General features: G+C 37.8%; 1 protein-coding gene across 1 annotated transcript in view; it reads left to right on the top strand.

The window, feature by feature from the left end:
• Positions 1-2,734, top strand: part of Cdh9 (cadherin 9) — a 121,157-nt gene extending 118,423 nt beyond the window's left edge. Inside the window, exon 12 of the mRNA XM_021183074.3 lies at positions 1,415-2,734. Within this exon, the coding sequence (XP_021038733.1) occupies positions 1,415-1,902 (488 nt within the window). The 3' untranslated portion in view covers positions 1,903-2,734. The remainder of the gene's footprint in view (positions 1-1,414) is intronic.
• Positions 2,735-22,449: the final 19,715 nt, after the last annotated feature.

Raw genomic sequence — 22,449 nt, 5'->3', positions numbered from 1 at the left:
AGAGAGAGAGAGGAGAGGAGAGAGGTATACATGGGTTTAACATCCTATTGTATTATTAGAAAAATGTTTGTCAAATATATGCATTCAATTTAAATACTGTAATGAGAACAGAGCAGTTTTAATGTATATGGAAGTATTTAATTATATGCATAGTAAAGAACACAAATAATCATCCCATATACAGTCACCAAACCCAGACACTATTGTGGATGCCAACAAGTGCTTGCTGAGAGAGCCTGATATAGCTGTCTCCTGAGAGGCTCTGCCAGTGCCTGACAAATACAGAGGTGGATGCTCACAGCCAACCATTGGACTGAGCACAGGGTCCCCAGTGGAGGAGCTAGAGAAAGGACCCAAGGAGCTGAAGGGGTTTACAACCCAATAGAAGGAACAACAGTATGAACCAACCAGTACTCCCATAGCTCCCAGGGACTAAACCACCAACCAAGGAGTACACATGGAGAGACCCATGGCTCCAGCCACATATGTAACAGAGGTTAAAATTGTTGGACATCAGTGGGAGGAGAGGCCCTTGGTCCTGAGAAGGCTCAATGCCCTAGTGTAGGGGAATGCCAGGACAGGAATGGGAGTGGGTAGGTTGGTGAGCAGGGGGAGGAGGGATGGGATGGGACATTTGGAGAGGAAATGAGGAAAGTGTCTAACATGAAATGCAAATAAAGAAAATATATATTAAAAAAGAAAATATATATAAATAGAATAAAAATTTAAGTTTATTCCCAAATTTGAATATAACTTGTTAGTTATGATGGGCTTCAATAAGAAACATTTTAGTACAAGTTAAACAACTTGAAATTTGAAAATTATGTTCAAGTCTTAGAGTCACATTTCATATTTTTCAGAAAACATTGATAACCATACCATTAAAGAAATTTAAATAAGTCTTTGTACAATATTTAATAAGATAAAATCAGTATTCATATATATGCATATATTATCCAATTAAATATATGAATTGTGAGTGTGCTTATAATAAATATATATATAAGAAATTTATTTATATTCTTCTTTATGAAACTATTTGTGTACATAACCCTAACTTTTATTATTTAAGTAAAATTCACTTTGATGACAACTGAATCATTGATTATTAAATTTGAGGTAAATGTATATTTGGTAAGGATAACATTTCAGTTAATTTTACTTGAGCTAGTATAGTAATTATATATTTTTTCAATGCCAGTCTATAGGCTTTCAAATGTAAATTAGTAACAATTTAATATCTCCATGTCTTTAATTTCTTACCTTTTTATTTTGTTTTTATTTTATCTCAAATGATGCTATGTGTCTCTCTATCGTTCCATGTCTCCAGATGATTCAAACTTGACGTATACTATAATTATGCATATTAACTCTATTCATGGAGTCTCACTATCTCCTCATTTCTTATCAATAGCTCTAATTGTACTGTTTGCTGCATTGAAGAGGCAACGGAAAAAGGAGCCTCTGATCATTTCAAAGGATGACGTCCGGGACAATATTGTGACCTATAACGACGAAGGAGGTGGAGAGGAAGACACACAGGCTTTTGACATTGGCACATTACGGAATCCGGAAGCGAGAGAAGACAGTAAACTTAGAAGAGATGTCATGCCTGAAACCATTTTTCAGATAAGGAGGACTGTACCCCTCTGGGAAAATATTGACGTACAAGATTTTATACACCGGAGACTGAAAGAAAACGACTCAGACCCAAGTGCACCGCCTTACGACTCCCTGGCCACTTATGCCTATGAAGGGAATGATTCTGTAGCCAATTCTCTCAGCTCCTTAGAATCTCTCACGGCTGATTGCAACCAGGATTATGATTACCTTAGCGACTGGGGACCTCGGTTCAAAAAACTCGCAGAAATGTATGGGGGTAATGACAGTGACCGGGACTGAGTCCTATATGACTTCATCATCATTAGTAGAAACAGTATCTTCGATACCAGATTGAGTGGCCTGTGTTGTCCCTTTTTGGAGGAAAATTTTAAAATAACAACTCCAAACAATACATAAGTGTTGTCCTAGTAAGGGTTTGCTTAATCAGTAAGTTTCTGTGAATGAGTATGAATGATATAGATTTTAAAACAGTAATAATAACTTGTTCACCCTCTTTGCCTAATAAGCTTGGAAAAATATATCACATTAATAATCAATAAAAATTCTTGAAAGGCTTTTTGTGCCTTGTCTTAGTATAGGAACTTTATAAATGTTTTCTTAACTGATTGTCAGTCACATATACTATGAAACGAAACATTGTGCAACTGCTTTGTAAATTAATATGAAAGAAAATATACCTAATGAAATAGGAGTGACTATTACTGCCATATTTATTTAGTGGAAAGATGTCTTTGTGTTGATTCACTCATATTTTTATAAATGTATATTTATATTTTTGTATTTTTATGAAATAAACTAATGTTTATAAAAATAAATTTCATTTTATTTACTTCCTTGGAGCAGTTGATCTCACGACAGACGTGTTTTTATCTCTCTGAGAGTAAAACACTCTCTACTCAGGGAAAAGCAGCCGAGCAGTCACTGCATAGGTCGCCGATGTAAAGTGGGATATATCTAGGGATGAGATGTGGTATGAATTGTTGTTTTCTCTGTTTCAATATTTAAGTGTGGACAAATGTTTATTGAACTACTTATGCCTACTCATGGATAGACTATGAGATCAATTTGAAATATAAATTATTATATATGTGGTTGTGGACAATAAACTAAATTTTTGCAAGATTTATCAAACAATGCATTGTATTTGAATAAATGGAGTGTAAGTCATATATGTTTTAAAAAATGACAAAAGCCCCAAATATCAATAATTTTAGAAATAATTGTTTTAAATGAGACATTTATGTGTGTTTGTGTGTGTATGACTGTGTGTGTATACCTGAGTGTATGTGAGTGTGTGCTTGTGTGTGCTTATATGTGCATTTAGTCAGGGAATTCATTGAATATACATTCAGTTCCTGCTAATTTATTAAAAATGTATACTGATCTCTATAGTTTTAAGCTGAACAAAACCCCAGGACTTAGAAGGCAAAGCAAATACAAACTCAATCCCTTAAGCAGCTCTTACGAATTGATACATGCTGACAAAAATGGAGTGGCACTGGGCATAACAATGACATTCCAGAGCAAGCCTCTTGTCAAGGATAATAAGTCAGCTAAAAGGACTTCATATATTTTGTATGTTTTTGGTTTTGTCTTGATCTATTTGTTTTGATGCCCTTCATCTTACTTGTTTTGAAGTTTTCTTTGTTTTGATTTTGCTTTCCTAAGAGAATGCTAAGAACACGGAGTTCCATAAACAGGGAGGTAGAAAGGGTCTGAGGAAATTTGGAGGGAGTGGAGAATAATGATCAAAATATTTTGAATTCATAAAATGAAATTAAAATGTATGTTGACAGGCATCAATATTTGCTTTTAGCAATATTTTTATCAAGAAGACTAAAGTTCATAGAATTTGAAAACATGTTTGAAAGCGCTAAAGACAATTGGCAGGATGCTTTTCTAGTCACAATTAGAACTGTCTATAAAACGGTAGACAGGCCCTTTAAAACATGAGGTGAAGGGAAGAGATGAATCAGGATTTTCCTCCAGCTGGAAAGACTTCCAAGATGCTGCAGCTTCTGCTTTTTGGAGTGGCAATCCCAAATAACAATCCACAGGGACGGCTGTACTTCTTTCTATGCCAAGAATTGCACACCTTCGTGAATCACTCACAATTTTAGTAACATATGGGACAAATTAAATTTTAGCTAGTTTGTGACTAAGAGGTATTTTTATTTTATTTACTTACATTTCAAATGTTATCCCCTTTCCCAGTTTCCCCTCTGCAAACCTCCTATCCCATCCCCTCTCCCCCTGCATCTATGAAGGTGCTCCCCCACCCAAGCGCCCACTCCCACCTCACCACCTTAGCATTTTCCTATGCTGGAGCATCAAGCCTTCACAGGACCAAGGGACTCCCCTACCAATGATGCCTGATAAGGTCATCGTCTGCTGCATAAGCAGCTGGAGCCATGGGTCCCTCCATGTTTACTCTTTCATTGCTACCTTAGTCTTTGGGAGGTCTGGGATCTGGTTGGTAGATATTGTTGTTCTTCCTATGGGGTTGCAAATCTTCAGTCCTTTCTCTAACTCCTCCACTGGCATCCCCATGTTCAGTTTTATGGTTGGCTGCAAGCGTCCACATCAGTATTTGTCAGGCTCTGGCAGAGCCTCTCAAGAGACAGCTATGTCAGGCTCCTATTAGCGAGCACTTGTTGGCATCCACAATAGTGTATGGGTTTTATGGCTGCATATGGGATAGAACCCCAGGTTGGGCAGTCTCTGGATGGTCTTTCCTTCAGTCTCTGCTCCACTCTTTGCCCCTGTATTTTCTTTAGGCAGGAGAAATTCTGGGTTAATATTTTTGAGGTGGGTGGATGGCCCCATCGTTCAACTGGTAGCTGTGCCTAACCTCTGAATAAGGTCTCTACGGGTACTTCTTTTTGTCAGGTACTTGCAATACTATAAAAAGATACTTACATGTTATTATGTTGCTATCTTTGGAAGTGACTCATGGTATCAGCAAGAGATGTTTATTAAGTATTTAATTTAATATAATGAAAGACATTATATTTGACCTTTAAGAGGTATTTGAAATCTTCCTACTTCATAGTGTTCAGAGACAGAAAACTTTCTTATTATTTTAGGAAATTTTATTTGAGCATATGTTTCCCCACTATGAGACATCTTCCAGGAAGGATCAGATGAAAACTGGAGAAGTGTGCTTGAGTAAGAGGACATAGTAAGGAAATCAATTTATTCTGTAATTCTGCAATTAGAGGACTAGGTGGTATGTAAACAGTGTTTAATGTGTTCTCTTGGCTGAAGGTCATAGCTGCACATGATGTGGGGCAGAGATGTGGGGCAGAGATGGAGGAACTGGACGTTATTTAGTTTCCTGAGGATTACCAGGCTCTAGCATCAATTTAAAAACAAACAAATCATTTTCCTCGATTTTCAGACTAAAATATAATTAGATAATTTCCCCCTACCTTTCCACAATCTAATCATCTTCATATACCCTTCCTTGTTCTTTTTTCAAATTCATGGTGCATTAAAATTATTGCATGCTGCCTGTGCCCTGGGCTGCCTGCTGCCTGACCCTACTTGCCTTTGGGGGTTGGAGATGAGGTGACTTGGAATCAATGGGTCAGAATCCAGCAGCAGGTGAAGAGGCCACAGCAAGCTTGTATAAACACTGCTGTAAGCCCATTTATTAATCCTTGGGGAATCCTAATTACCCTCCACCCATGCCCCATTGGTTCTAAGCAAGCATCTCTTCCAAGCAGCAGTTTCCAATTGTCTGGCATTGTCTGTATCATCAATCCCTAGTCTCTTAGGCAGTCTTCACTTAGGTTCTCATACTGGAGTTGACTTCTCTTAGCTCACCCTGACATTTATGATGAGGTAGCCACCACCCTTCCTCCTACAATTACACATATAGCACACTTATATATGCATATACATTCCAACGTACACAACAACATTTCACTCAGTCTTATAATAATGTTACTTACATGTGTGCTTTCAGAGCTGAAAGAAAGCTCTGGAGTTCTCAAACATCCACAAAGAATTCCATGCACAGGAAGAATGAAGTAAGCAGGAGAAATAGTCTTCTTAAGGGAGGAAGACAACAACTACCTAACACCAATTTTCAAGCCTGTATACAACACTTTTTAAGTGTTTTGCAAAGGACTCAAACTCAAGGTCTCCTGTATATTATGCAAAGCTTCTACACCGAGTTTCTTTTCTTTTCTTTTCTTTTCTTTTCTTTTCTTTTCTTTTCTTTTCTTTTCTTTTCTTTTCTTTTCTTTTCTTTTCTCTTCTCTTCTCTTCTCTTCTCTTCTCTTCTCTTCTCTTCTTTTCTCTTCTATTCTTTTCTTTCTTTCTTTCTTTTTTTTTTTTAGATATTTTCTTTATTTACATTTCAAATGCTATCCCTTTTCCTAGTTTCCCCTCCGAAAATCTCCTATCCCCTCCCACCCTCCCCCTGTTCCCCAACAGACCCACTCCCATTCCTGGTCTTGGCATTCCCTTATACTGGGACCTACAGCCTTCACAGGACCAAGGGCCTCTCTCCTCCCATTGATGACAGACTAGGCCATCCTCTGCTGCATATAGAGCTAGAGGCACAAGTTCCACCAAGTGTTTTCTTTGATTGGTGGTATTGTTCCATGGAGCTCTGGGGTTACTGGTTAGTTCATACTGATGTTTTTCCTATGGGGTACAGTCCCCTTCAGCTCCCTGGGTATTTCTCTGGCTCCATCATTGACGACCTTGTGCTCCATCCAATGGATGACTGTGAGCATCCACTTCTGTATTTGCCAGGCACTGGCAGAGCCTCCAAGGAGACAGCTATATCAGACTCCTGTCAGCAGGCTCTTGTTGGCATCTGCCTAGTGACTGGGTTTCATGGTTATTTATGGGGTGGATCACCAAATGGGGCAGACTCTGGATGGTCCTTTCTTTTGTCTCAGCTCCAAATTTGTCTCTGCAACTCCTTCCATGGATATTTTGTTCCCCATTCTAAGAAGGAAGGAAGTATCCACACTTTGGCCTTCTTTCTTCTTGAGCTTCATGTTTTTTTTGCAAATTGTATCTTGGATATTCTAAGTTTCTGTGCTAATATCCACTTATCAGTGAGTGCATATCATGTGTATTCTTTTCTGATGGTGTTACCTCACTCAGGATGATATCCTCCAGGTCCATCCATTTGCCTAAAAATTTCATGAATTCATTGTTTTTAATAGCTGAGTAGTACTCCATTGTGTAAATGTACCATATTTTCTTTATCCATTCCTCTGTTGAGGGACATCTGGATTCTTTCCAGCTTCTTGCTATTATAAATAAGGCTGCTGTAAACATAGTGGAGCATGTTACCTTATTACAAGTTGGAACATCTTCTGGGAATATGCCCAGGAGAGGTATTGTTGGATCTTCCAGCAGTACTATGTCCAATTTTCTGAGGAACCACCAGACTGATTTCCAGAGTGGTTGTACCAGCTTGCAATCCCACCAACAATGGAGGAGTGTTTCTCTTTCACCACATCCTTGCCAGCATCTGCTGACACCTGAATTTTTGATCTTAGCCATTCTGACTGGTGAGAGGTGGAATCTCAGTGTTGTTTTGATTTGCATTTCTCTGATGATTAAGAATGTTAAACATTTTTTCAGGTGATTCTCAGCCATTTGGTATTCCTCAGGTGAGAATTCTTTGTTTAGCTCTGTACCCCATTTTTTTTTATTTTTGTTTTGTTTGTTGTTGTTTTTGTTTTTTCAAGAAAAGGTTTCTCTGTGTAGTCCTGGCTGTCTTGGAACTCACTCTGTAGGCCAGGCCGGCCTTGAACTCAGAAATTCACCTGCCTCTGTCTCCCAAATGCTGTGATTAAAGGTGTACACCACCAAGCCCGGCTCTGTACCTCATTTTTAAAAGGGTTATTTGATTTTCTGGAGTCCATCTTCTTGAGGTATATATATATATATATATATATATATATATATATATATATATATATATACTGGATATTAGTCCCCTATCTGATTTAGGATAAGTAAAGATCCTTTCCCAATCTGTTGGTGGCCTTTTTGTCTTATTGACAGTGCCTTTTGCCTTACAGAAACTTTGCAATTGTATGAGGTCCCATTTGTCAATTCTCGATCTTACAGCACAAGACATTGCTGTTCTGTTCAGGAATTTTTCCCAAATGCCCATATCTTCAAAGCTTTTCCCTACTTTCTCCTCTATAAGTTTTAATGTCTCTGGTCTTATGTGGAGTTCCTTGGTCCACTTTGACTTGAGATTTGTACATGGAGATAAGAATGGATCAATTTGCATTCTTCTACATGATAACCACCAGTTGTGCCATCACCATCTGTTGAAAATGTGATGTTTTTTCCACTGGATGGTTTTAGATCAAGTGACCAGAGGTGTGCTGGGTTCATTTCTGGGTCTTCAATTCTATTCCATTGATCTACCTGTCTGTTGCTGTACCAGTAGCATGCAGTTTTTATCAAAATTGCTCTGTAGTACAGCTTTAGGTCAGGCATGATGATTTCACCAGAGGTTCTTTTATCCTTGAGAAGAATTTTTGCTATTCTAGTTTTTTTGTTATTCCAGATGAATTTGCAAACCACTTCCTTAGTTAGAGTCACACCAAGATATTTTATATTATTTGTGACTATTGTGAAGTGGGTGGTTTCTCAAATTTCTTTCTCAGATTCCTTATCCTTTGTGTAGAGAAAGGCCACTGATTTGTTTGAGTAATTTTATATCCAGCTACTTCACTGAAGCTGTTTATCAGGTTTAGGATTTCTCTGGTGGAATTTTTAGGGTCACTTATATATACTATCATATCATTTGCAAATAGTGATATTTCTGTTGCTTCTGTTCTTTGGCTTGCCTCCTGGCATTTGATTAACTCAAGTGCTTCTTGCCCTCAATATATCTGATTGGAGCCTGTCCTTCCTATAATCCCTTTGATTCAGGACTCCTCAGAGTCCAGCTTTCTCTGTGATCCTGTGATTCCGGGCTCCTGTGAACCTGAGATTCTGGAGTATGTCAGAGTTCTTGGCAGTCAAGCTTCCTCTGAGATCCTGAGATCCTGGTGTGACAAAGGTCCTGTTATCCTGGGGTCCTGGAATTGTAAAATCCTGGGCAGGTTACAGTGCCTGAAAGTGGTATCTCCTCTGGGGACTGTGAGACTGTCTGGTGTGTTGAAAACCAAGGTATATTAACACTGATCAGAACGAACCCAAGCCGCTGGTCAGGCAGGACTCCTGTGTCCTTGCGCCTGCTGTCACAGGCCCTTCACAATTGGTTTGGAATTGATGTTGTGTTCCACTCACCAGTGATCCTAAGATCATGTGGCAAGTCCTGTGGGGACAGTGTGACAGTCTTCCAAGTTCGTGCCCAAGGTGGCCAGGAGCTAGCGCTGACTGGAACAGACTTCAGGCCCCTCCTTACTTACATTTCCATCCTGATAAAATACATGATTAAATTGATTTTGAGTAGTGTGTATATAATTAACATTTGGAAGAAAATAGTGAAGATTTATTTATATATCTTTGCTTGAACATGAAATTGCCAATTATCCTGGAGTGCAAGCTTTCCCCCCTCTTTTTTTTTCAAATTGTTGCCTTTTATTGCTCATATGAACTCTCCAAGTTACCATACCTACCTATGTCTTTATTTATATTTTAGATGACATGTGGAATATGTACATTCAAATTTCTCAGATAGATGTATTTTTTATTATTAGATATTTTTTATTTACATTTCAAATGCTATTCCCTTTCCAGGTTTCTCCTCAAAAACAAACAAACAAACAAAACAAATAAAACCCTATCCCTTCCCTCTCCTGCTGCTCACCAACCCACCCACTCCTGCTTCTTGGTCCTGGAATTCCACTACACTTGGGCATAGAGGCTTCACAGGACCAAGAGCCTCTCCTCAGATTGATGTCCAACAAGGCCATCCTCTGCTACATATGTAGCTAGAGCCATGGGTTAATCCATGTGTACTCTTTGGTTGGTGGTTTAGTCCTTGGGAGCTCTGGGGGGGAGGGGGGGTACTGGTTGGTTCATATTGTTGTTCCTCCTATGGGGCTGCAAACCACTTCAGCTCCTTGGGTCCTTTCTCTAGTTTCTCCATTGAGGACCCTGTGCTCTGTCCAATGGTTGACTGAAAGCATTCACCTCTGTATTTGTTGGGGACTGACAGAGCCTCTCTGGAGACAGCTCTATCATGCTCCTGTCAGCAAGCACTTGTTGGCATTCACTATAGTGCTTGGGTTTGGTAACTATATGGAATGGATCCCAGGTGGGGCAGCCTCTGGATGGTCTTTCCTTTAGTCTTTGCTCCACACATTGTCTCTGTAACTCCTCCCATGTGTATTTTGGTCCCCCTTCTAAGAAGGATTGAAGTATTCTCACTTTGGTCTTCCTTTTTCTTTAGCTTCATACTTCATCTCAAATTATCTCAATAGATATCCAACACATCGTATGAAAGTCTGAGTTTTTGGAAATAACACATTTCTATTTGAATAGATAAATTTCATTCCACACTAACAAATAGTATATTACTCTCTTATTTGAAATATCAACTAATTAAAATTTCTATACTAATTTTGTGGACTATAAATCTGAGTCAACCTGTACATTCCTCATTCTGCTTTCTCCCATAAGTAATATTTTAGCAAATTTTTGAATCACCAGTGTTACATACAGGAACTTTACATTATATCATCTGGTAGAAGCAAAGTCTAAAATTTTTACCTAAATTACTTATGTAATTTCAACTTGTCATGGTTTTTAGATTCTACCTTTACCACTTAATTTCTTTAAAATATGATTACATTAATTCATTTTCTTCATCTCTGTCTTAGTTAGGGTTTTACTGCTGTGAACAGACACCAGGACCAAGGCAAGTCTTATAAAAAGCAACATTTAATTGGGGCTGGCTTACAGGTTCAGAGGTTCAGTCTATTATCATCAAGGTGGGAGCATGGCAGTATCCAGGCAGGCATGGTGCAGGAGGAGCTGAGAGTTCTATGTCTTCATCCAAATGCTGTTAGTGGAAGACTGACTTCTAGGCAACTAGGGTGAGGATTTTATACCCACACCCACAGTGACACACCCATTCCAACCAGGCCACACCTATTCCAACAAGGCCACACCTTCAGATGGTGCCACTCCCTGGTCCAGTGATATACAAACCATCACATTCCACTCCCTGGTCCCCATAGACTTGTTCAAAAATATGAGTCTATGGGGGCCATACTTAAACATAGCATAATGCAAAATGCATTTAGTCCAACTTTCAAAGTCCTCATAGTCTATAGCAGTCGCAACAATGTTAAAAGTCCAAAGTTCAAGGTCTCTTCTGAGATTCATTCAACTTAATTAACTGTAATCCCCAAAGCAAGGCAGGAAACCAGCTGGGCAAACTCCAAACTCTGCATCTCCATGGCTGATGTCAAAGTGGTCTTCAGATCTCCACTCCTTTTTCATCTTTGTTGACTGCAACAAACTGCTTTCTCCTGGGCTGGTTCCACTCCCTGTTAGCAGCTTTCCTCAGCATGTATCCCATGGCTCTGGCATCTTTAACATCTGTGAGTCTCCAAGGCAATTTCAATGTTACAGCTTCTTGTTTCAGTGTCTGTGATTCCACTTGATCTTTTGGACTCCTCCTAAGGGCTGGCCTCACTTTTCCAGCTCTGCCCTCTGTAGCACTCTAAGCTCAGGATGATCCACTCCACTACGGCTGCTGTTCTTGGTGATCATCCCATGGTACTGACATCTCCAATACACTGGGGTGTTCCACTCCAACTAGGCTTCACCAATAGCCTCTCATAGGCTCTCTTCAGGGTGCCAAGCCTCAAATTCTTTGCATGACTCCTTCAGTCCTGGGCCATCAACTACAGCTGAGGCTTCACCTTCTCCAATGGCCTTCCCTGGCCTCTCACAGTGCTAAGCCTCAGCTTCTCTCCATGATCCCTTCATTCCTTCACAAGCAGTACCACCTGAGTGACTCTTACACATTACCAAGTCCAGCCGCAGCATGAGGTACAACCTCGGGTATCTCTGGAACACAGCTTCTTTGTGCTCCCAGAAAACAATTTCCAGAAGATTCCACCTCAGTGATGCTGGTCTCTTCTTAATCACTGCTAATTCCTTAGCTCCAGCTAACCAGCATCAATTTTCCCAGTAGTTCCTTCCATTCTTAACTCTAGAGCCAGAGCCACGTGGCTGAAGCTGTGAGTTCTGCTGCTTACAGGAACTAGAACATGATCCCCTTGTACTATTACATTACCATTAGCTTTATGTTTTCTAAATCCTTCACTGCCTAAGCTGGGCTATCCTGGTTCTTGCTCTGTAGATTGACCTTGAATGCAGAGATCAGTATTCGATTAAAGGTGTGTACCACTATGCTTGGATCTAATTAAGCTGGGTAGAATCTTGCCGCAAGGTCCCACTCCCTTAATCTGTTATCTCCTAGAACAGCAAGATTTTGCTCCATTTCACTTCCTGGTACTCCTTTAATATTCGAACAATTTATTTTATATTTTGCCTTTCTAAGCTTGCTATGCTTGTTCAAACTTCTCTTTGTGAGACTTAACCAGAGAACAAAGTCTCTGCTGGGCTTTTTTGAAACTTCCTTTGTCAATGCAATTAATCCAAGTCTCTTCACCTTAGCCTCAGGCAAACTTTTCAGACAAGGGCAAAAAGTAGCCACACTCTTCACCAAAATACCACAAAACCAGTCTTTATGCCACATTCTGAAATTCTTCTCCTTTGAAATCTCTTGGGCCAGGTCAACACAGTTCAAATTACTCCCAGCAACTAAGTCTTCCATATTCCTACTAGGATGACCCATTAAGCCCCATTTAAAGCATTCCATTGCTTTCCAAATACAAAGTCCCCAAATCCACATTCTTTCGACTGTGAATTCGAAAGACCATGGTCTTAGAAACATGGTCAGGCCTATCACAGCAATACCCCACTCCCAGTACCAATTTGTCTTAGTTAGGGTTTTACTGCTGTGAACAGACACCAGGACCAAGGCAAGTCTTATAAAAAGCAACATTTAATTGGGGCTGGCTTACAGGTTCAGAGGTTCAGTCTATTATCATCAAGGTGGGAGCATGGCAGTATCCAGGCAGGCACGGTGCAGGAGGAGCTGAAAGTTCTATGACTTCATCCAAATGCTGTTAGTGGAAGACTGACTTCCAGGCAACTAGGGTGAGGATTTTATACCCACACCCACAGTGACACACCCATTCCAACCAGGCCACACCTATTCCAACAAGGCCACACCTTCAGATGGTGCCACTCCCTGGTCCAGTGATATACAAACCATCACAATCTCTTTTTTGGATAAGTCCAAGAGTTGAATCTGTTTGTTCAAAACTACAATTTTATTTTGGCAGTAGTGCATTTTGTAAAGACCTCCAAGAACCTACTTATTTGAATTTATATCAACATTCTGATTGTTCTTCTATTTCCTTAATTCTTTTCTTTACATAATTTGGGATCCCTTTATTTCTTCAGAAATGTCATTCATGTGCCTATTGAATGAACTAGTTACTTTCCTTGAAATAGTGTCTTTCAAACCTCTGTGAAAGTGATTGACCTTTCCTTCATATCTGCTGTCCCAAATCACTTTCTTAGTGATGGCTTTGATAGATAAACTGTTTAAAATTGGAACTTCAATGACTTATTATTACTCTTTTCTATTTTCAAAATAAATATATGCTACACTATTCAAGATACTGTATAAAATGTTCTAATTTAATTCTTGTATTTTCTTTGTCTTCTATAATGCTTAAAGTATCTCAGCAAAATATTCCTTATTTTTTTCATTAAAACATCATAAGATCCTCAATATTTTCCCCATGCCCTTTTGCAAAGTATCAAATAATTTACAAAAGTTCAATAAAGTCCTCAATATTTATGATATGATTAATTATATTAATTTCATTTGGTCCTATATTATAAATTCATATAATATTATAAACAAAATATCTTTGAAATCCAAAGAGAGATATACTACAATTTACGACAATTTACCCACTGCTGAAACTCAAGATTTCATCTAAGCTATGTCTGACAAGGACCTTTGATAAAATTAAAATGTTCTTTAAAGTGTCTTTTACAATTTTAATAAAAATTATAAATCTATCACTTCATAAAATTATATAATATTAATATATCAATGATTGCATCTATGATATAAGATTTTAATAAGATTTTGCAGTTTTTGGATCAAGAATTCTAAATACTATATCAAAGAAATTTACCACAAGAAAGAAATGAAGTATCTTTCATTTTGCAACTGTAACAGTAATCTTATCTTTATATAAATCATTATTATTCCATACTTAAAACTAGAAAATAGGATCTGTCTTTATTAGGGTTTTACTGCTATAAACAGACACTACAAACAAGCTGTTTTAGTCAGGGTTTCTATTCCTGCACAAACATCATGACCAAGAAGCAAGTTGGGGAGGAAAGGGTTTATTTAGTTTACACTTCAATACTGCTGTTCATCACCAAGGAAGTCAGGACTGGAACTCAAGCAAGTCAGAAAGCAGGAGCTGATGCAGAGGCCATGGAGGGATGTTCATTACTGGCTTGCTTTCCCATGGCTTGCTCAGCCTGCTCTCTTATAAAACCAAGACTACCAGCCCAGAGATGGTTCCATCCACAAAAGGCCTTTTGCCCTTGATCACTAATTGAGAAAATGCCTTACAGTTGGATCTCATGGAGGCATTTCCTCAACTGAAGCTCCTTTCTCTGTGATAACTCCAGCTGTGTCAAGTTGACACAAAACTAGCCAGTACACAAGTCAACAAGATTCAATTTGAGCTTACTTATAGATTCAGAGGTTAAGTACATTATCATCAAGACAGGAGCATGGAAGTGACCAGGAAGGTATGGCACAGGAGAAACTGATAACTCAACATCTTGTTCTGATTGCAAAGAAGAGAAGACTGGGTTCCAGGCAGCTAAGATGAAGGTCTTCAAGCGTCTGCCCACAGTGACACACTTCCCCCAATAAGGCCACACCTACTCCAATAAGGCCACACCCCAAAGAGTGCCACTCCCTGGGTAAATCATATTCTAACAATCACAGGCTCCAAAAAAAAAAAGAAAGAAACTTTATGATTTAAATAAAAACTTTAGATCTTAATGTATGTGAACTGGAGACACAAGTTCTTTAAAACTATGTTGTAAGTACCACAGAGTGATATTCCACCTCGTTTAATCTTTTTTCATTGTTTGACAAGAATCATGTGAGCTTACACACAGAAACAAAATACTAATAAAGTCCCCCCTTTGTCAGCATTAAAAATAAATCAAGGTACAGCAATCAAAGTTTGTAAATTTTATTGAAAAATTAAGCACATTTTCCTCGTAGTATACCCTACCCAAGATAATTTTATAAGCCTTTGCTACTTTAGAGATGTTTTAATGTCTAAATAAGTAAATAAAAATATTGAAACAAATTTTAAACTCATAGCATTAAATATTTTCATGAATAATAACTATGGCTTTTTCTTATATTTAATGCTAATATAAGTGAATTATTTATGTTAATATTTTCTTGTATATATTTTGGTATTTTCCAGAATATTTTTCCTATTTATGCTATACTATTTGCTTAAATATGCTTTGTAGAGTTTCAGACCCTAAAGCATATTCTTTTGGGGCCCTATCCTTCTGTTCTTGACCTAGGAGCCATTATTTTCATTGTGATATTCCCTGGGCAAATGTGAACAAATGCCTATTCATCCACGAGAGGGTGCCCTAAATACATTCAAGAAAGCTTAAGTCAAGTTGAGTGACTCAATGAATGTAGTGGGGTCATTTCAGATGCTGTAGGTAAGCTGTTACCCACAGGAGCACAGAGGACTGCAGAACATGGTGTATGCTGTATGACATTTTCAGGTAATTAACAAAAACTTTATTTAAAATTATGAAATTCAAAATGTGCTATTCAAATGATTTAGTCGATATTTCCGAATGATTATGATCATGAGATAATGAATGTTCAATCTGTATACAATTCTTCTTACCATATATGCTGCAAATGAAGTTACTGCTTATTTTCATCTAGTATTATAATTATAAACAATCCCAACCAAAACAAAAAGAAGGTTCTTGATATTAAGTCAAATGCTCTAGTTATGTGTAGCACTCTTAAAGATTCTAAACATAATAGTATTAAAACCTTGTTTGAAATCCTAAAGCTTTTTCCTTCTCTTTCGTTGTCTCAAAACATTGTCTGATAGACTGAGTCTTTGCTGATCCTAAGCATGTGCTGAATTATTGAGTCAACAGCCAGGCTGTAAAAATCTGTATTATTGGCTCTTAATAAAGTATCTAGCTCATATTACATGCTTTACTATGGCAGGTTTAATTTATTTAAGTTTTTAATGCATCCTATATAACTTTAGCCTAGTTGCTTAAACAATATTGATTAGCTCTCAGTAAGTAGTAAGGTAAAAGGATCCAGATGAAAATTGTGAGTGGCTCAAATATGTAACAATGATAATGGATATTAGATTTTAAAAAATATTACAGAATCCCATAAACTTAGGAATCAAAAATAGAGATGCTTACAGTGTACCATGAACTGACCTAGTGTGTCATTAATATCCCACTCTGAGCAGGTGTTGACAGGCTGCTTCCTCCACCTCCATGCCCATGAGGAATATGAGTAGCCCATTATTATCTTTTCATTTATTTTTACTCTAAATTCAGATAATTATAAGAGACTAAGTTACAAGGAAGGGTGGCTTCTAACAAAAGCATCCATCTATTAGACCCTACCTTATGCTGTAGACAATGAAACAATTATGAACACTAATGCCAGTTCTGGGTGGCTGTGAGGAATACATAGAAAATCAGCACTTGTGTTAAGAGCAACCATACAGTCCATGTAGAATAACAAAGCCACAGTGAGAAATGTATGCAAATAGTTCATATGGGAATGGAACCCTCCAATCATACAATCTGGGTGGACAGTAGCCAATACTGAGTGAATTCTCCATGGTCTTCTTGCTAGGTTGGCAGTGGGACATGTATGGAGTCTATGAGATTTCTGTTTTCACAGTCCTAAATATTCCAGAGGGCTAAGAAAGTTATCCCAGGTCTTTTGTGTCTGCCAAGGGATTATTAAAACTCTGATAAGGAAATATAATTTTATTTTCTTCTCTCTGAAATCTCTCCCATCACAGGTTTTTCAAACAGTGGTTTTTCACTCCTGTTATTTTTAATACAGCTGACTTCTTCATTGTGTACTCTCTTAAGAATACTCAAATTTAATGGAGATACATGTGTACCTATTTTAAATATATGTATACATATATGTTATATATATATACATGTAAAAATATAAGTTATATATACATGTATACACACACACATATATATGTAAAACATTAGTTCATATGACAAGGTACTGAACTTCACAGTAGCTAAAATATTTCTTATTCGTGCCTTTTGGTATGCCTTTATTTTTCATATAGCTATAAAAGTAATTCTGGGGAAGAGCTGATGTGTGGGGGCCTAGAAGTAGAAGAAGGGGAAACTGTGGTCGGGATGTGTTATATGAGAGAAGAATCTGTTTTCATTTTTAAAAAAAAAAAAAAGGAGAAGAAAGGAAGAAGTGGTTGTAACAAGTAAAAGTGGTAGTTTTTGGGGCCTCTGCAAACCACCACAAGGTAGTGGGAGGCTCTTGGAGTTCCACTTGGGTCATCTGGGTATAAGATACAGTCAAGAGATCGAAATGGAGCTCAGGGGGCTGCCAGCAAATCACCTCGCTAAGCTGTGTCCTGCCTAGACCAGACTGTGAAGGGATTGGTGGAGCAGGGTTCCAAGATGGTTAGTCTTGGGGCTTTGTAGTTTTTCATGGAGAAGGAAGATGCTCTTGAGGTCCCCCAGTGCTCCTCTGGACTAAAGAACAATCCCCGAACTAGACAATGGAGCTCTGCTCTGTAGGCTGACAACTCACCTCTGTCTGCTGCGTCTTTGGGTAAGTCCAGGTGGGGATCCCTATTTTTCAAAGAACAATCAAATAGGGACAAAACATGGAAATCCAGAAATATATTGTAGTGAGTCTACACAAATTATACATACTGATCACACCAGGATAATTGTATAAATACTGTAATATTTTAATTATATGTATGTATCTCTGTCTTCTCTCTGTCTCTCCCACTTTTTTTCTGTCTCTTTCTCTCTTTCAATCTGTCTCTGTATATCTCTCTCTCTCTCTCTCTCTTTCTCTCTCTCTCTCTCTCTCTCTCTCTCTGTGTGTGTGTGTGTGTGTGTGTTTAGAGTAGATGTATTCTGCCTGCTATGTGTGCTGTAACTAACCACTGGTTTTCCGCTAAACTAGAAAATGCTCTCACTGTTTTATTGTGAAGATGTGACATGACTAAGGTAATTTGTGTTAAATAACACATTTAATTGAGGATTGATTACAATATTAGAGGTTTAGTTCATTATTATCATGGTGGGAAGTATGACAGCATTAGAGTTAAACATGTTACTTCAAGAGGTGACTGAGAGTTCTACATCTGAATGTTTAGGTAGGCAGGAAAAGAGAGAACCAGTGGTTCTGGCTTAAGCATTTGAAATCCCAAGTCAACCTCAGGTGTCATACTTCCTTCAACAAGGCTGTATTTCCCCAAACAGCGGTGTATTTCCTAACTTCTGTCAACTAGCACCACTTCTTAATGATCAAGCATTCACATATATGGAGTTCCTTCCTGCCTCTGACCATTTATCTTTCCAGAATAAAGGCCCATACAGAACCATATATTTTAATATGCCTTAAGAGCCATAGTAGCTGGGCAACTCCTATCCTCCATGCTCTTAGAATCCCCTTTCTTACTGATAACTCTGAGCTACTTACTTACTAATTTCTATGTTCCATCTTGGCTTCTCTTGACCAAATTTTACACGGTGACTTTTCCTGCCTCTGTCCTCACATTCATTTCTATTCCATGGCTGCTGCCCAGGGCAACATAAACCCTACCTATCTCTCTGTTTCCCAGCTTCTGGCATATCTCATCTATATTTCTATCTGTCTCTCTATCTATCTACCTACCTATCTATCTATCTATCTATCTATCTACCTATCTATCATAAAGATTTTTAATCTCCTGTTGTTTTGTTTTATTTATTTTTATGTTAATTTGATAGAAATTGAACCCAGAGCCTTATAAATCATAGCAATAGTAAATGTTCTACCAATGAGCTCACTCAAGTTAATTATTTTCCTCCTGATGGTAACATGAAATTACACTGAATACCTAGAAAGAAAGAAAAAAAAAAACCACAAAATTTAGGCTACTGATATATACTTGTTTCAGTTTCTGAAGTGTTGATATTATTTCCTTAATGAACTATGGTGTCTTACCAAGAAATAATCATGTAATATGATCAAGCTTTTACTTGGCTGTTATTTATTATATTATATTAACCTAATGAACTGATGGGAATGCTGGTCTAGTGCCACTAAGAAATAGATGTGATCTGAATACAAGAGTTGATTAGACAGCTCTAAGTATTGGTTAATAAAATAGTGGGGAAGCTATTTCCATTTCATGGTCTGTAAAATTAATTCCTTAACCTTCCAGCGATAATGAAAGAGCAAATTCTGCATTTTCCATTATTAATCTACTCTCATACTTATTATCATGGAATTATATTAAATATTCTCAACCTTTACTCATTAAAACTTCAATGCAATAACCATTAGTTTTGTTCACTGAATAACAAATAATTTAGAAACAATGTTAAGAGTTATTTAAATGCAAATCTTTGTTAAGTGTAGGAGTGCTTAGAATATCTAAAAAGGTATGTTTAAAAATATGTTATTTCAGTTGGAACTAATAGATATAAAGTACCTGCTGTTAGTTCATACATTACAAATTAATTATTGTGATCTCTTTTTATTTTCAGCATCTTATAGGTGCATTCCCCATGCTTTATTCATCTTCCATTTTAGAATAAATATGCATATCAACAGTCAACTAAAGACCACGAATAAAGCAACAGAAGTAAAAAAGATTTATATTTATTTTGGAGAACTGTTTTTGATAAATTCTTTCATATGTTATGAAACAAACTCATTGTGCATTGGAAGCACATGGGGTGAATATTAGATAATTTTTACATTCTCCTTATATTTGATAAAGAAAAAGCTACTTTTACAAGTTTCTATGAAAAGGATCGAGAGAAAATGCTTGTAAAGGGAAGTGATCAAAATGAAAAGCCTGGAGTTAAAAGAGAGACTAACATCCCTTAGGGACACTATATTTTTAAGTGGAAATGGAAGTCAGTTCTGAAGAGAAAGAAAGAATGCTTATCTTACCCCACAAGCCAGCTCATGAGCAAAAAATATGCAGGGTTTTTTTTAAATGTATCTTAAAATAAAATCCACATAGGGGAAATTCAAGCTCAAGAAAAAATTAATTTATAATCCAGTAAAAACCAAGGTGACAATACTTTAAGATGATACGCTCATAGGAAAATGTCCATGTGCCTTCTAGGAATGCATTTTCCTTCTAACAATATATTCTGATTTGTCTAAAATGTATAGCAAGGGAAATATTAAACAGCAAGAGAAGTAGCTGTTCTCTACTAGTTTATCTTGACTATTTCATTTAGGTTGCATTTTTGAAAGTTTCTTTTTTTAAATATTTCAAGTACCTAACTTTATTGGTTTTCATGAAAAATAAAAGCATAGACAAAAGAAGAAACTTTCAATTCTGTAACTGTTTATGAGTCTCACAGATAAACCTGTGTTTGCAATGATTCCATGAGACATAGAAGCAGAATGATGCTGCTAAAGTTCTAATGGAGGTTTCTGGACGCATCCTGAGAGCAAGTGCTATATTTCTATGTGAAGAAAACCAAAGAAAAGCTAGTTAAACTAACATTTATATAGATGCTTGATAGGTAGGTAAGTAGATAGATGATTGGTAGGTAGATAGTTAGATGTTCACATTTTAATCATGTGAGCAGCTTCTGACAGGCAATTTAAATGAGAGATAAATTTCCCTGTGAGAATCATTGTAAAACATAGTCATGTAGGTATATCTTTGAGGAGCTGGAGCAAATGTATTATCTGCTTTGTTTTTTTGTGTACATTCACACATGTCTTCAGGTCTAAATTATATCCCCATCAACAGTGTACAGTAGTTCTTTTTCAGTAGTAGTGTCTGTTCATAGCAGTAAAACCCTAACTAAGGCAGAAGTTGGTACCAGGGACCAACTGGGTCATTGGTGTGATAGGCCTGATCATGCTTTGTTTGGAGGAATATGAATTTGGGGACTTTGTTTTTGGAAAGCAGTGAAATGCTTTAGCTAGGGCTTAATGGGTTTGTCTTAATCAGGATTTCTATTCCTGCACAAACACCATGACCAAGATGTAAGTTGGGGAGGAAAGGATTTATTCAGTGCGCATTTCCACATTAATGTTCATCACTAAAGGAACTCAGGACGGGAACTGAAGCAGGTCAGGAAGCAGGAGCTGATGTAGAGGCCATGGATGGATGTTATTTACTGGCTTGCTTCCCCTGGCTTGCTCAGCTTACTTTCTTATAGAAACCAGGGCAACCAGCCCAAGGATGGCACCACCCAATGTGGGACCTCCCTGATTGATCACTAATGAGAAAATTCCTTACAGTTGGATCTCATGGAGGCATTTCCTCACCTGAAGTTCTTTAGTCTTTGAAAACTCCAGCTTGTGTCAAGTTGACACACAAAACCTTTCAGTACAGGGCTAGTCTAGTAAAAATAGGGAAGACATTGGTGCTGAAGGTAATGTGAACTCTGTGGGCCTGGTTCAAGAGTTTTCAAAGGAAAGGAATGTTAGTATGTGGTTTAGAGACTGTTCGTATGATATTTTGGTGAAGAACTTGGCTACTTTTTTCACTTGTCTGAAGAGTCTACCTAAAACTAAAGTTGAAGAGACTCAGATTAATTGCATTGACAAAGAATGTCTCAAAAACACCCAGCATAGACTTTGTTCTCTGGTTATGTCTCATGAAGAACATTTTGAACAAGCATAACAAGCTTAGAAAGAAAAATTATAAAATATTGGTTCAAGTGTTAAAGGGCACCAGGAACTGAAGTGAAGCAGAGTCTTATATTCAAAGAGAAAAAGAGATTAAGGGAATGGTGATCTCAGGGCAGGATCCCACCGAACTAAGTTTATTGTTTGTGTTGGCAGTTGAACAAGAAATAGTTTGTATCTTTAAACTGAAATGGACTACAGTCCTGAAATGGAGGACACACTTCTGATGAAGATCTTGAACTCAGAAGACACAGGCTCTTGATCTGAATCTTGAGAACAGTGGCCATTGAAAACCTTAGGCCTATGCATAATGGTACACACTTTTAATCCCAGGAGACAAACCAAGCAGATCTCTGAGTTCAAGGCCAGCCTGGGACAGAGCAATTTCTAGGTGAAGAAAAGCTTAGTCCAGGTGTGATGGTATACACCTTTAATCCTAGAAGAGAGTGTCATGCAGATTTCTGTCTTCAAGGTTTATCTACAGAGCAGTTCCAAGACAGCCAAACTTAGGGAGTGAAAGAATTGGAAAACAGAGAACAAGAGAGCCATTTTCTAGTTCCAGCAGTCAGCAGAACTTAGAAGCTTCAGCTGTGTGGTTCTGGCATTGTAGTCAAGTATAGAAAGGACTAGTGGGACAATTGATGCTGGTTAGCTACAGCTAAGAAATTAGCAGTGATTATGAAGAGATCATCATCACTGAACTGAAATATGGAAAGTGTTTTCTGAGAGCACAAAAAAAGCACTGTTCCAGAGATAGCCAAGGTTGTACCTCTTGCTGCAGCTGGACTTGGTAT

This window comes from Mus caroli, unplaced genomic scaffold (assembly GCF_978045245.1).
Source record: "Mus caroli unplaced genomic scaffold, Mus_caroli_1 scaffold_16, whole genome shotgun sequence".
NCBI lineage: Eukaryota > Metazoa > Chordata > Mammalia > Rodentia > Muridae > Mus > Mus caroli.
This window is presented reverse-complemented; position numbering and strand designations above follow the sequence as displayed.